The 15,628-nt window shown below is 32.5% G+C and overlaps 1 protein-coding gene across 1 annotated transcript; it reads right to left on the bottom strand.

Moving 5' to 3' along the window:
• Window positions 1–3,501: 3,501 nt before the first annotated feature.
• On the bottom strand, window positions 3,502–4,674 carry LOC145040043 (uncharacterized). The gene is made up of 3 exons (XM_078988037.1): window positions 4,573–4,674; window positions 4,366–4,527; window positions 3,502–4,245 (listed from the first exon to the last, which is right to left on the bottom strand). Exons 1-3 carry the CDS (start codon window positions 4,672–4,674, stop codon window positions 3,502–3,504), a joined length of 1,008 nt encoding a protein of 335 aa, XP_078844163.1.
• Window positions 4,675–15,628: the final 10,954 nt, after the last annotated feature.

Here is a 15,628-nt window from a genome sequence, read left to right as displayed (position 1 = left end):
TTTGTACCATACTGTCTGCGATGCAAAACCAATATTAGAAAAATTCAGCATTATGAAGACCTTTCTTTATCTTAATATAAAAAAAAAAGGTAGTTATGTTTAATTATGAATTTTGCTGAAATAAGTCAAATGATATATCTTAACAAAACATTTATAAATCAAGTGGTTAAATAACTAATTTACTATATTACACAATAACAAAAGAGACCACTCTCAAAGGTGGAAAGCTTTGTAGGATAACACTCACATCAAGGAGTGATGGATTTAGGTAATATACGCATGCCCATTTTTAATTTAGAAGTGTGCACTCCCTACAACATTTATACACTTGAACTCCCTACCGCTTAAACAAGCAAAAATTAATTTTTTTTTCAGTGAAATTTGCCTTGTGTTTCTATTAACTTGCTATAGAGTTTTCAAATAGCAAGGATTTACAATAAACAAATTAATTCTTTCTATTTCTATTACAGCACAACAGTCAGCAGTGTACTATCATTAATAAAGTTTTTCTCCTATTAAGGCATTGTCCTTTAAAAAAACACCAAATCCTGTATTAGCATTGTATTTTTCTTATTAGGTACTTTGAAAAAGCCAGCCTAATAAATTATAGTAGTAAAAATTGGGATGATAGATTTTTCAAAGTAGAAAGTAGGATTGCTTAATTAAGAAATGCATGGAAGTATGTTGGTATTTATTTCATTTAAGAAAAACAGAGACACCCAACTGAAGAGCAAAAAAAGAAATTAAGAAAGATGAGAGTGAGAGTGATAACCTGTGTTGCAACAAGACTGACATTGCCGTTCTCGAACATTAATGTGCCTTTGGGTTTTAGTAAGTTGGGTGATCGACACCATTCAATTCAAGCATATTTTCTTTGTTACCTTGTAAACAGGCCCAAAACCACCTTGTCCAAGCATATTTTTCTCTAAAAAGTCCTTAGTAGCAGCTATTATGCTTTCCAGCTCAAAATATGTGAAAAGGTTGATTACTTTAGTAAAGCTTACAGTTAACAGGATATCAGGCAGGGAGTTTAAGCTTATGGGTTAGTGTGTACCTCAAAGATAAGTCAAAATAAAGACATCTCAAGAAGAAGGATAAAAAGGTAAATGCTGTGAAGGGTATATTGGTCAGAATACTTTGAAGAAGGCAAGGTGTTGTTTGGCCTGAAAAAGATAAATACAAGGTTAAGCATGACAATCTGATTACACTGTAGGATTGTCAGATTTCATCACAATGGAAAACAAAGCTTGTTTTGCAATACCACCACCAGACTGAGGTGAAATCAAAATCAGAAACCTAAAAAAATCAATAAAGTAATATCAGAGGATAAAATTAGATAAATACAAGATATTTTTGGAATAGATGAAATAGAAAGGGATAAAACCTCAATGTTTAGGCACACAACTCGAACAAGTTCCCCACATACTCTTAATGCCTCTGCAGTAACTTTGTAATAGTGTTCACTAACATCAGATAAAACAGGAGCAGAAATAGCCTAAGAGAAGATGGTATCATAACAGTAATATTAAAATCTAGAAATCCAAAAGTAATATTAACTTTCACATGCAAAACATTATTGCTGTCAAGAAATAAGTGTACTTATTTCCTTCTGTTCGTCTAATTTCCAGTCAAAGTTTTCAAGTCTCTTTGTAGACTGCATATTATTTCCAATCACAAATATTAAAAGTAAAACACTAATAAAGAAAATATTATAAAATTTATATATGGATTTGATATTGTACTTACAGCTAAGGCATTGGATACATTCTCTAACTGTTTCAGAAGGTAATGGTGCTTTTTTAGCTGCATGAGATTAAGAGAAGAATCAAAAATGTTCCAAATGCCATCAAAATTTTACAATGATACAAAACAAATATTATTAACTTGAAGATAACTTACATAAACTAATTAGGTACTGAACAAGTGTGGGTTGTGAATATCCCAAGAGGGTCATCAATTTGTCTGAAACCCATGTCTTCAAGTCACTCCCCATTTCTCACTACACTCAAAAACATATAACAAAGTCGATTACTAATAGTATTTTATTTAATAAGATGATTACTAATGGTATCACACACAAATAACAGTAAGAATGTTGGTAACACTAGCATGCTGTTTAAACTATATAAAGAAAAAAAATACATTTGATCCATAACTCATATGGTCAACTTTCTTTAGCAAATTCATGTGCCCATATCCTTAAGGTTACTAAATATATCAGAAGGTGACGACACTTTCTTAGCTGCATGAGATTGAGAGAAGAATCAAGCATGTGCCAATTGCAGGTCTATGTAAACATGAATGTGAGTAAATTGTAAATCTTCTAAGAGGACATGTAAATCACTGTTACAAGCCTATCATTTAATCCAATATAGTTGTGATCCTGAGGGGAGATCTTAATGTTAGCTCCAGAGTCTTCAATGAAGGACCTATAAATGTAATAACATATCAAAAATGGAAGTTGTCGCGAATTTAAAAGTACAAAGTAATAGATCAAATTTGGTGTTAGCAACATTCTTACCTAATCATGGATCCACCGTTTCCAATGATTCAACCACATGAGCTATTGGGTACAATTAGTCTGACCTTTGATCTTGGCTAACCTAATCACCATCTTCAGCATAAAACTATAAAAGAATATTTTGTAAGTTGAGTTACATGAGAGGCATAAACTATAAAATCATGTATACTCTGTTATAAGAATTACCTCATTGAGCAGTTTAGTTAGGATAAGTTCAACAGCTTCAAGAACTTCATCGGTTGTTCCAGACACCATGATAACCCTATCAGATATTCCTCAAAAATACTCATAATTGCGTAACAACTGAATCCTTGCATTGGAAATCAGAAATTGTTGTTCCACCCTTTCTGATAATTGAACCAGCTTCAGCATTTAATGCAAGAAACCTCAGATATGTTGTATCTATACCATCTTGAACGAAAAATGAAATGTTACTAAGACATAAAGACTGTGAGACTCAAGTTTTTGTCATGTTTTAAAAAAAAGGCCATTTCATTAAAAAAAAATCAATGCCTAGCAAGGCGCAAGGCAGGCAAAAAAGGGGAAAAAGAGGTTACCAATTCTGTTGTTTACAACTTACAATGAAAAAAATTAATAATTAAGTAAAAAATTATTAATTAATTACCTAAATCTCATCTCCTATCTGATACTCTCTTTCACTACACACACCATAATTCATCCTTCTGTAGTGGGTTTCTTCACAGGGGGTGTTCCAACACTCGGCAATAATTTTACCATTCATAAACCAGCCACACAAAAGATCAGCACTACATGTGGCATTAGTATACTCATACAACAATGCACACAACTTAGCAGAACCAATGGATTTGGCATTTCAACAAATATTCAAAAAAAATTGTTAAGGGAAAGCGCCACGTTATTGAACTATGATCTCGAATTTCAGTAATCCCATTCAATCCATTCAAGTAAACATTGAGTGCAAACGTAGCAATGCATATTGCAGAGTCAAATGTAGTAATTTATTCGGATATAGGTATTTTGTCACCATTAGGAATGATGATGGGTGCCTCCTTCGTGTAAGTGATTTTGTTATCAAGAAGATCATTTCTATGGGTGATTTGATCGGGAGCACCCGAGTCAACGACCCATCCATCGTAAGGATTTTCTCTACTTGCCAAGTTAGCCTTCGGAATTGTCTCATTGAGTGACTCCTCCTTGAAGTGCTCCACAAAGAGGTGATATTGCTCATCGGTTAGCCCTGATATAGGGCTAGGACCCATCTCCACGCAAGCTGCCTTCGGTTTAAGTTTATCCTTCTTCCTGGGCCACCAGTCCGGATACCCTATCTTCTTGAAACACCCATCCTTATTGTGACCATCTTTCCCATAAAAGGTGCATTTTTCTGCCTTGTCATTACTTTGCTTGAATGTCTTTGGAATGGGCTTGCTAGCTGATTGAGTTCCTTGCCCTCGTGCGTTTTTCTTCCCTATTAAATTCACTTGAAAAGCCACTGCTTCACCACCAAATCTTCTTGAACCTCCAGAAATTGCTCGTTGTTGCTCATCTTCAGCCACTAGATGGTATATTACCCCCAAGGAGGGAGTTGGCTTCATAGCAAGTATTTGTGTACGGATGACAGAAAAATCATCATCGAGTCCCATGAGAAACTCATAGATCTTCTCCTTTTCTTTAAGTTCACTTATTCTTTTTCCCAATTCATAGTCACAATTGTCACGCGTGCAACGGGGCATGGGAAGAACAAGCTACAGTTCATCCCATACAGCCTTTAGTTTCGTGTAATAAGAAGAGACAAAAGATCCCTCCTTCTCGAATCTTTCTTCAAGGTCCTTTCAGATTCCGGCTGAAGTATTTTCATATCTAACACTAGTTCCAATGTCTTTCTCCATGGATGTTGTCATCCATCCCTTCACCATGGCATCGGCTCGCATCCAAGCCATGTACGTAGCTATTGTTGGTTCCGGCTTCTTGACTGACGGATCGACCAGTCCTATCTTATTCTTTGCAAATAGAAAATTAGTCATCTCCTACTTCCATTCACTAAAATTATTGTCGTTCAATATGTCGTTAACCTGCATCTGTTTCGGGTAGTCAAACGGGTGGATATAGAAGGGTGAATTGGCATAAATGAAATCTTCATCCTTCTTGCTTCGATCTCCTTTCTCCCCTGTCATGATCTTCGTTAACCTATGACCTAACGGATCATAGGCTCTGATCCCATGAAAGATCTAATTAAGAATTTTTGCACTGTATTTTTCATTCATAACGTGACTTATATTAAATACAAAAGAAAACAGGATATATATATATATATATATATCCTGAGATCCTAAAATTCAGTAAAAGATAATGAAAAACAAATAGATACATATGAACATCTATGATTATCTATTCATTGGAATAATCTAGATTCCTTTAGAAGGTTGATTGTGGGGCATTGTAATCTTGCCTAGTTATACACTAAGGGCTTGAGGAGATGCTCAGTTCAATTAAGGTTGGACATTGGATAACAATCTATTAAGGGTGTGTGTCAGACTAGAACAGAGAGTAGAACTTTGTTTGATAACATTGTTGTGATTTGATGTGGTGCGTTTTATGTACATGAGTACTATATTAGTATGCCCCCTCCTTTTTAGATAACCGGAAAGGGTAAGTCTATATCAGACCATCAGGACGTATGTCGGAGTCATTTGCCAGAGTGGGATGACGACCACTGACTAAACCTAGTCTTGTGAAATACACTAATAGACTTATAGTTTGCAGGTGTTAATGGACTGTATGTTCATTCTTTGTACTATATCCCCTGTATAGTTGCCTTTATTTACTAACACCTTCTGCCAAGGATACCCCGAACCAGCATAGTCAACTCATTGTGTATAATGATCCAACAAGATAGATCTTACTATATTAGGATTAGTATGTCGGGATTGATGAGATAAGTAATTTGGGAAAAGGTCTTATAGATATTTATGATGTTTTGTTGAATAACTATTGGTTTTGCAGGTTATTGATTAACATAGCATTATGGGATTGAAAACCTATGTATCTCACCAGGTTTCCAAAACCGACCCACTCAATTTATATGCCTCATAGGTAGCAATGTTAAAAGTGTTGAAAATCTGAATAGGATGTTGGGTGATTAAAGAGAAGATATGTAATAGTATTCATGACCATTAAGTCCTTATGTTGTAACTTATGTATTGTATTGATTATGACATCCTTAGTTTGAGACAATCATTTATACTAAAAAAGTTTTAATATACTGGAGTTTTCTACAAACCAAGATATTTAAAACTTAAATAAAAAAAAATCGGTTCTAAAAGTCGGGGACGTCACAATAGTTGGATGACATATTTAAAGAATTATGATAATAAAAACCTAAACTTCATTTTTGTTGGTTAATTCATTCATACATACAATTTGTCACTTAGATAGTCATATATTTGTGGGTTAATGACATTCTAGCTCTACAAACTTTTCGTGTTTGTTTTAAAACATCCCTAATGTTTATTTTTGTAGTTTAGAGGCTTAAACTCAATATTTTATGGCTAATAACATCATTATCTAAAAAATTAAAGGGTAACTCGGTTACCCCTCTTTAATAGAGCTTAGTGTTTGTCTCCCACACCGGAACTCTAAAATTATTTTTTGGTTAATAGAAATGAATATATGAAGGCAAGGATTCATCTTAAGCTATTCATTTGCGTCTTTGCTAAATCGATATGTTGGTTTAACTATTTTTTCATTGAAAAAAGGTTGTAAAGATTTGATACGTTTTGATCCAGTGTTTCAGTTGGGTGAAATTATTTTGTAAGTTTTGTTTCTGGATTCTAGGGCTTGCGATTCGGAGTAACTTTCAATGATTTCCATGAATCTTGTATTGAATTTGGTTGTAATTTAGTGAATCTGGTATTGTTGCTCTTTATCACATCAAAGTTTCAACTTGTTATGGTTCATCAAGGTTGAAATATACTCGATCAAAATCCTTGACTAATTCAAGATCAATCTCTGGATTCCAATCAATGTCATGGTTATACATTTCTGGATCTGGAGTATGCTGAGGATTGCTAACTGGGATTTCGTTAATTTTTGCCCAAAATCCTTTCTTGGCTTCAAAAAAATGTTGCTTCACTAGCTGTTCCAGTTCGCCACATTGTCATAGCAGTTGATGTACATTTTAGCATTCATAATCTTATCCCATGAGATTCCTACCAAAAGACAAAAAAGATAAGGTTTTGTTATTCTCTATTCATGCGACATTTTGTGGCGGTAATGATGGTTTTAAAATGAAGCTGTCAAGAAAAGATAAGTTTCCTTTAAGAGGGGATAGCATCCACCACCACCATTTTTACCAAGGTTCTAAATAACGTAAGGCGTGGCTTGGCGGCAAGGTAAAAGTTAAGTCATGACAAGCCTTGGCGAGCCATGGCGTTTTTCAAGGCGTGACTATATTATATACATTAAAAGATATAAATCATATAATTATTGAATTTTATCAAATATATGAAGTTTTTAGAAGTAATATATTAATATCTAATAGAAAAAGGTTAACAAAAACTCATATTTTATGTCCGATAAAAAAACAAAACAAAAAAACAAAAAAAAAAAAGACTCACGCCTTGAAAAAAACTTGCACCATAACGCGATAAGACACGCCTTGACATGTTATTTGGGCGCCACGCTTCACAAACCCACTTTAAACGTTTTCGTAACGGCTACACCACGCCTTGCGCCATAGCACACCTTGAGGCGCGCCATGGCGCACTTTTTAGAACCATGATTTTTACCAATTCTTTCTTACTTTAGGTCTGGTCAGTCCTAGAATGGATGAAGACAAGGTTGGAGAAAGTGAAATTGAGTTTTAAAACATAATATGTTAAGTGACCTTGGTAGTAGGTAAGATCATATTTTAAACCCATAGACTACCAAAAAAAGCATTAAGGATGTTTTAAAACAAACACTAAAAAGTTTGTAGGAATAGAATGACATTTATCTTGATTTAGCATTTGATACAATCTTATCATGCTGTAAAGAATATATATATATATATATATATATATATATATATATATATATATATATATATATATATATTATTGAATTTACAAAAAAACTATTGTTATAAAATATGATCAAATAACAAGATAAATTATAAAGTGAAGAAAGACATGAGAGTGGAGAGAACTTTTATTCCAATACTTGTGATGAAATCATCCAGTTTCTAATACATATGGCTCACTATTTATACTATCCAAATAAGAAGAAAGATGAGCTATAATATGAATGCACATTATAATGATGTATTATTACATTCATAAAACACATTGAAATGGTTGTTACTAATGTTAAATAATGATGGAGAGTTATGGGAGAAATGGAGAATCCAATGGTCATTCACAAACTAATATTTCATAACACTCCCCCTTGAATGACGATTGTATCATGCCTCGTTAAAACCTTAATAGGTAAAACCTCATGTGAAAAACCATTTGTTAAGGAAAAAGAGTACATGATTAATAATAGATATTTGGAACAATTGCCTCATTAAAAACCTTGCTAAGAAAACCCAGTAGGAAAAACATAGCTAAGGAAAAGAGTACAATGTGTTTCCAACTCCCCCTGATCATCACATCTCTTGATTTCCTTAAAGCGTCGCATTCCAATATTTTGTACCATGTTTTCAAATTTGGATGTAGGGAGCACTTTAGTGAACAAATCTGCCAAGTTGTTACTTGATTGAATTTTCTGGATGTTGATGCCACACTCTTTTTGAAGATCATGAGTAAAAAAAAACTTTGGTGATATATGTTTGGTTCTGTCTCCTTTGATAAACCCTTCCTTGAATTGGGTTATACAAGCCGCATTATCTTCATATAGTATGGTTGGAATGTCCCTGTTAGAAGTTAGACCACAATTCTCACGAATGTGATGAGTTAAATTTCTTAACCAAATACATTCACGGCTTGCCTCGTGAATTGTTATAATCTCTGCATGGTTAGAAGAAGAAGCAACTAAAGTTTGTTTAACAGAACGCCAAGAAATTGCGGTACCTCCACAAGTGAATAAATAACCTGTTTGGGATCGAGCTTTGTGTGGATCATAAAAATATCCAGCATCTGCATAACCAATTAACTCCGCATTTTATGAATTTGAATAATATAAGCCCATATCTATTGTACCTCGAAGATATCGAAGAATGTGTTTAACTCCATTCCAATGTCTTCTTGTTGGGCAAGAACTATATCTTGTTAATAAGTTTACAGCAAAAGATATATTAGGTCTCGTATTATTAGCAAGATACATTAGTGCACCAATAGCACTAAGATATGGTACTTCGGGACCAAGAAGTTTTTAATGTTTTTCACAAGGCCGAAACTGGTCCTCTTTGGCATCTAAATGCCTTACTACCATCGGGGTACTCAATGGATGTGAGTTATCCATATAAAATAAAACCTTTTAAGCACTTTTTCTAGATAATTAGATTGATGTACAAAAACTCCATTTTTAGTGTGCTCAATTTGAAGACCCAAACACAATTTCATTTTACCAAGATCTTTCATTTCAAAATTTTCTTTCAAACAAGAAGTGGCATTTTCCAATTCTCCAGGAGTTCTAATTATGTTCAAATCATCTACGTAAACAACAATTATCACAAATTCTGATCCGGATCTTTTTATAAATACACATGGGCTTAATGGATCATTTTTATAGCCCTCTTTTAAAATAAATGTACTTAAACAATTGAACCACCTACAGGCAGATTGTTTCAATCCATACAAAGATTTATTTAATTTTACCAAATATACTTCACGTGAATTAGGAGTTTGTGCTTCTGGCATCTTAAACCCTTATGGGATTTTCATATAAATATCATTCTCAAGTGAACCATATAAATAGGCGGTAACTACATCCATCATACGCATCTACAATTTTTCATGTGTTGCCAGACTTATTAGATAAATTGCATCAATCACAGGAGAGTATGTTTCTTCATAATTAATTACAGGCCTTTGGGTAAAACCATGTGCCACAAGTCTTGCTTTATATCTCACAACTTCATTCTTCTCGTTTCTTTTGCGCACAAATACACATTTGTGTCCCAGTAGTCTTACTCCATTTGGTGTACGGACTACAGGTCCGAAAACTTTTCGTTAAGTAAGAGAATTAAGCTCTTTGTTGATTGCATCTTTCCATTTTGGCCAATATTTTCTATTCATACATTACTCAATAGATTTAGGTTCAAGATCCTCATTTTCTTTATAATCGCGCGCGGAACATGATATGAAAAATGATCATCGACATCTATCTTATTTCGGTTCCATCTTATTCTTTTCATGACATAATTTATTAAGATCTCGTCATTTTTATTTTTTTTCAGGTACCTTATTTTCTTTTGTTATGTCATTAGGCTCTTCTAGAGCTTCATTAATCTTTTCAAGAGATTCTGTTTTCTCTTTTGGACCATCAATTATATTTGTTCCCTTTCGTTTTCGAGGATTTTTATCTTTGGAACCGGTTGGTCTTCCACGCTTCAGGCGTGCCTTTGATTCATTTGTAGTTGTATTTTTTTCCTTCTGGGATATGAATTCTAACTTGAGTAAGTATAGCTGGTACATGAAACTTTGTTACCCACTTAGGGTCAGTAAATGCTTCTGGCAATTGATTTGCTACATTTTGTAAATGAATTATCTTTTTTATTTCAAGTTCACATTGACTTGAACGAGGAACTAAAACTGAAAGTGACAATTCCTTTCAAGAGATTTTATTTGCCAGCTTCTTTATTTCTCCCCCTAATGTTGGAAAATATGATTCATCAAAATAATAATCATCAAATATAGTTGTAAATAAATCTCCAATTGATTATTTTAAATATTTTAATATAGATGGAGATTCATATCCAACATAAATTCTCATTCTTCTTGAGGACCCATTTTTGTGAAGTGAGGTGGAGAAATGGGTACATAAATTATACATCCAAACATCCTTGGATGGTAAATAATTGGTTACTGACTGCAAACCAGTTGAATAGGGGAGAACTCATGATAACTAGTTGTCATTATGCATATAAGTGATGTTGCATGTAAAATTGCATGTCCCCATGTCGATGTAGGAAGTTTAGAATGCATTAATAATGGTCTTGCAATTAATTGAAGGCATTTGATTAACGACTCAGCTAAACCATTTTGTGTATAAACATATGCAACATGATGTTCAATAGTTGTCCTAATCGACATGGAATAATCATTAAAATCTTATGATGTAAATTCTCCAACATTGTCAAGTCAAATTTCCATAATTGGGTAATCGAGAAAATGTGCTCTTAGGCGGATTATTTGTGCTAGTAATCTTGAGAAAGCGAGATTATGGCTAGATAACAAGCACACATGTGACCATCTAGTTGACGCGTCAATTAAGACCATAAAATATCTAAATGGTCCACATGGTGGATTAATTGGTCCACATATATCCCCTTGAATTCTTTCTAAAAATCTAGGACTTTAATACCCAACTTTATTCAATGATAGACGGGAAATTAATTTTCCTTGAGAACATGCAACACAAGACAATTCATTAGCTTGAAAAATCTTCTGGTTTTTCAAGGAATGTCCACTTGAACTTTCAATTATTTTGCGCATCATAACTGATCCGGGATGGCCCAACCGGTCATGCCACCAATTGTAGATGCTATCATACCTTTTATTTTCAATAGCATGAGATTCAATCATTCTAATATTTTTATAATACAATCCGGAGGACTATACGGGTAATTTTTCCAAAAGACTTTTCTTACCCGATATCATTTTTGTAATATTGAGATACTCTTTATCACCATCATTGGTTGTTTCAACATGATATCCGTTGGACCGAATATCCTTAAAACTTAATAAATTTCTTGATGATTTTAATGAAAATAATGCATCACCAATTGTAATTATTGTCACTTGTGGTAATACTATATTCGCTCTTCCGGAGCCTTCAATCTTGGTGATTTAGACGAAAATAATGCATCACTAATTTGTAATTAGTGTCCCTTGTTGTAATATTATATTCGCTCTTCTGGAGCCTTCAATCATTTTTGCTTATTATATTAATATTTTATTCTTTAATTGATAAGTAAGCAAAATACTTTTCATTATTAAAAATGTTATGTGTTATTGCATTGTCTGCAAGAAATATATCTTCATTATTTCTTTTACGAATATCCATATTTCTTTTCAATAAATGAATAAAACAAAAGAAACATTCGACTTAAAGAAATAAAGCCATATTTTATTAATTTGGGAAGATTGTGACGACATCATTTCTCATGAAACAAATATGACATAAAAACATATTAAATGTCATGAAACAAAACTACACATTATTCTGATCAATCACCATCCATATCACCACTTGTCCCTTCTAAGTAGACAAGAAAATCGACAACATCCAAATGTATCATTTCTGGTTGGTCTTAATGAATATCACTTTGAAAAAAAATTGTTTCGATATTTTTCTTTATATTTTAGAAAAGCTTGATAAAGATCAACCAAATGCTTTGGTAAGCGGCATGTACAAGACCAATGATCGGTCATTCCACATTAGTGATAAACATTTTCATTTTTTTATTTTGCCTTGACCACTTTTATCATTAGGATGTGGATTTTTGTTGTTTTCCAACTTCTGGTAGTTACTTGTAATCTTGTTATTTTTATGATAATTATGATAACCTTCACGACCTCGGTTAGACTCATGACTATTATGATTATATGAGTTGCATTCACTTCAGGGAATGTACTAGAACTGGTCGGGATTGATTGATAATTTTTCATCAATTCCACGACCTCGGTTAGACTCATGACTATTATGATTATATGAGTTGCATTCACTTCAGGGAATGTACTAGAACCGGTCGGGATTGATTGATAATTTTTCATCAATAACTCAATGTTTTGTTTAGCCACAAGAAGACATGAGATTAATTCATATTTATTTTAAACATTTCTCATGATATTGCTACTGCAGGAGCATGTTAGTAGTATGAAAACTAGAGAAAGTTTTCTCTAGCATTGTTTTCCATAATGAAAATAGAAATCAAAATAAAGACTTGTAATGTAAGGAATTGTTAGTCAAGAAATTCCATAAAATAAGTTGTAAGCATTGTACATGTAAAATTATAAAAAATACATACATACCTGAAAATTACAAGAACAATAAGGAGTAAGAGCTCTATCGTAGAGTCGTGCTGATAACGTGTTATAAAATATGATCAAATAACAAGATAAATTATAAAGTGAAGAAAGACATGAGAGTGGAGAGAACTTTTATTCCAATACTTATGATGAAATCATCCAGTTTCTAATACATATGGCTCACTATTTATACTATCCAAATAAGAAGAAAGATGAGCTATAATATGAATGCACATTATGATGATGTATTATTACATTCATAAAACACATTGAAATGGTTGTTACTAATGCTAAATAATGATGGAGAGTTATGGGAGAAATGGAGAATCCAATTGTCATTCACAAACTAATATTTCATAACAACTATTTTATTGTTTAAAATTTTGTAAATATACCAAATGTTACATTTGATTGTATATAAATCATTATTATTTACCCTAACACTTTCATTAACCCCTATCCTAACACCATATTCCGCCGCAAACAACTCTTCATCAAATGCACAATCATATAACAACCATCAATAAAACCTCCCCCTCCTCTGCACCGTCAAGAACGGTTCTATGAATGATCAAACACTCATTCACCATGACTATCAAGAATCTATACACTGCATAGTGCTTAGCCTGTAATAAGTGTCAACAATTCTAATATCATCATGTTTTCCATCGTAAATACGATTATCGTTCAAGGGTTTGCATGAAAAAATCAGTCCACCTCCGTTCCCCACATTGTTTCGATCATGCCATCGCAACTGGTTGTCATCTCCACTCTTAAGGGAGGGTGGAGTTGACAAGTCGGAAGAGTGGAATGACTTCTACCTTGGATTACCTGGTAGGGTAAAAATCAAATCAAAATATATTGTCCTTCTATTGGGCCTTGTTGGTTGCTTAGAGGTGGCATAACAGTTTGGGCTGAAAGTTGTCATGGATGTTAGGCAAAGGCAACTTTGGGTGTGGGTTGTGATTTTGGCTATATTTTTTTTTACAATTACAATAAGACAAGTTACAAGAAAAAATCTTAAGAGACACAAGATGGCCAACCCAAAACGTAATAAAATATAATAGTAACAACAATTATGAAAAACCAAAATATGCCTAAAAAGTGAAAGAACAAGACGAAATGTATTCCAATTTCTAACTATATAAAGGTTTTATTCCTGAAAATAAAAGTAGGTATGCCTCTCACTTTCATGTATCCACATTAGAAAAACAATTGTTTGCCATTTCAACATCATATGCTAGTTCAAAGAAAACAACGTGAGAGACGACAAAACAACAAGCATGCCCCATAAATGTAATTAGTCGTTACTTTTCAACATGCAGCCATTTTGTGTAGTGTTCATCACAGCCGGTTCGTCACAAAGAACAAAATAATAGCACCAATCAAGCCGGCAATTGAAAAATAAAAAATAAAAAGAACGAATATGAACGTCTAACTTTTTATGAAATTCAATTCAATTTTCACACATAATATTACTTTTCTAACAGTAAAATTTAAAATTTGCTTACTTAATTAGCATCTACATTTCATGTGAATGAGACATCGTTACATGATCGGTTTGATTTTGAAAGTCTTATGCAAACAATTAAAATAGGCTCATAAAATTTCTGATTACCAACTATTAATTCAGGAATACTAACAAGTTAGCACTAAATAGCGAAGACTACAACAGATAACTGAAAGATTAAACGAATAGCGACAGAGTGATGGATAAATGACAGAGATTGCGACGAATTAAAAAAAATATATATGTAGTCATTAAAAAATTGACCATGTCAACATTATTTTAAGTATCAACTATCAAATTTGACCCGGTAACAAAACACGTAAGTCACAAAGCCTGTTACATGTGACCCATGCATCTTATTTTACACGCCCTATAAACAAAAAATGGCATGCCTCAATATATATATTTCTTATTAGAATATAATATTAATGATGTTCATGTTCACCTATTCATTAAAATATAAAAGATATTATTACACTGTTTAACAGGTATCATAACACACTTCTTTCAATCCAGATCATCTAACCTATATTTGCATACTACGAACATAAGAACATTTTTTATTAGTACAGCACTGTAAATTTTCTCAAGTTGTAGTTACATTTTATATTTTTTACCACTAGAGTATTCGAATTTCCTTGGAAAGTACGTTTAGGAGACCGATAAGCAAACAATAATCTCGTTTAAATGCATTTTCATGTCAAAAGTTTTATTTTATAATATATAACTATATATCACCTTTTTTTATATACTTTTTGTACTTTTATGAAAAATAACTGATTTTATTATAGCGTGTAATCAAACTAAAATAAAAGGAAGCAACGCGTAACCAAATTCAAATTTCGAACTTGAGAAACATGTCTGAAATCTAATATTACATTTTATTTATGTCTATCTTTGGTTCCGTGTTTTTTTTCTCTCATTTCTTTTTTGAAACACGCCCATTATTAGGTAGTTTTAAGAACAATTACAAAATTATTTAATTGTATATTAAAAGGTTTTAAATTCAATATGTGTGCAAAATACGGTCTCAATTAATGTTTTATAATATTTCAAATGTTATTAATGCGTAACTAGGTTTTAAAGTCCAAAATAAAGTTATCTTGTATACAAGAGCCAGATAGTAACGACTTCAATAGCATCACATATTTTAAAGGTAATCACATAATTTTTGGAAAGAATGTTCAATGTTATTAACTATTGATAATATTTTTAATAGTAGCAATATATTTTTGGGTTGCCCTCATGACTCATTTGAGCAAAAAAAATTAAAAGAAATAAGTTTATTAATTTATTATGAATAACTAGATATGTTAAATACATGTATTACACGGATTTGATTAAAAAAATATTAAATATTAAAGTGTAACCTTAAGTATTTTTTAAAATAAAATTTAGAAATAATAACAAAGAAATATATTCATTGTAATTTATTGTCATATTTAT

The sequence above is a fragment of the Lactuca saligna genome, chromosome 4 (assembly GCF_052625555.1).
Source record: "Lactuca saligna cultivar CGN05327 chromosome 4, ASM5262555v1, whole genome shotgun sequence".
NCBI classification, from domain to species: Eukaryota; Viridiplantae; Streptophyta; class Magnoliopsida; order Asterales; family Asteraceae; genus Lactuca; species Lactuca saligna.
This window is presented reverse-complemented; position numbering and strand designations above follow the sequence as displayed.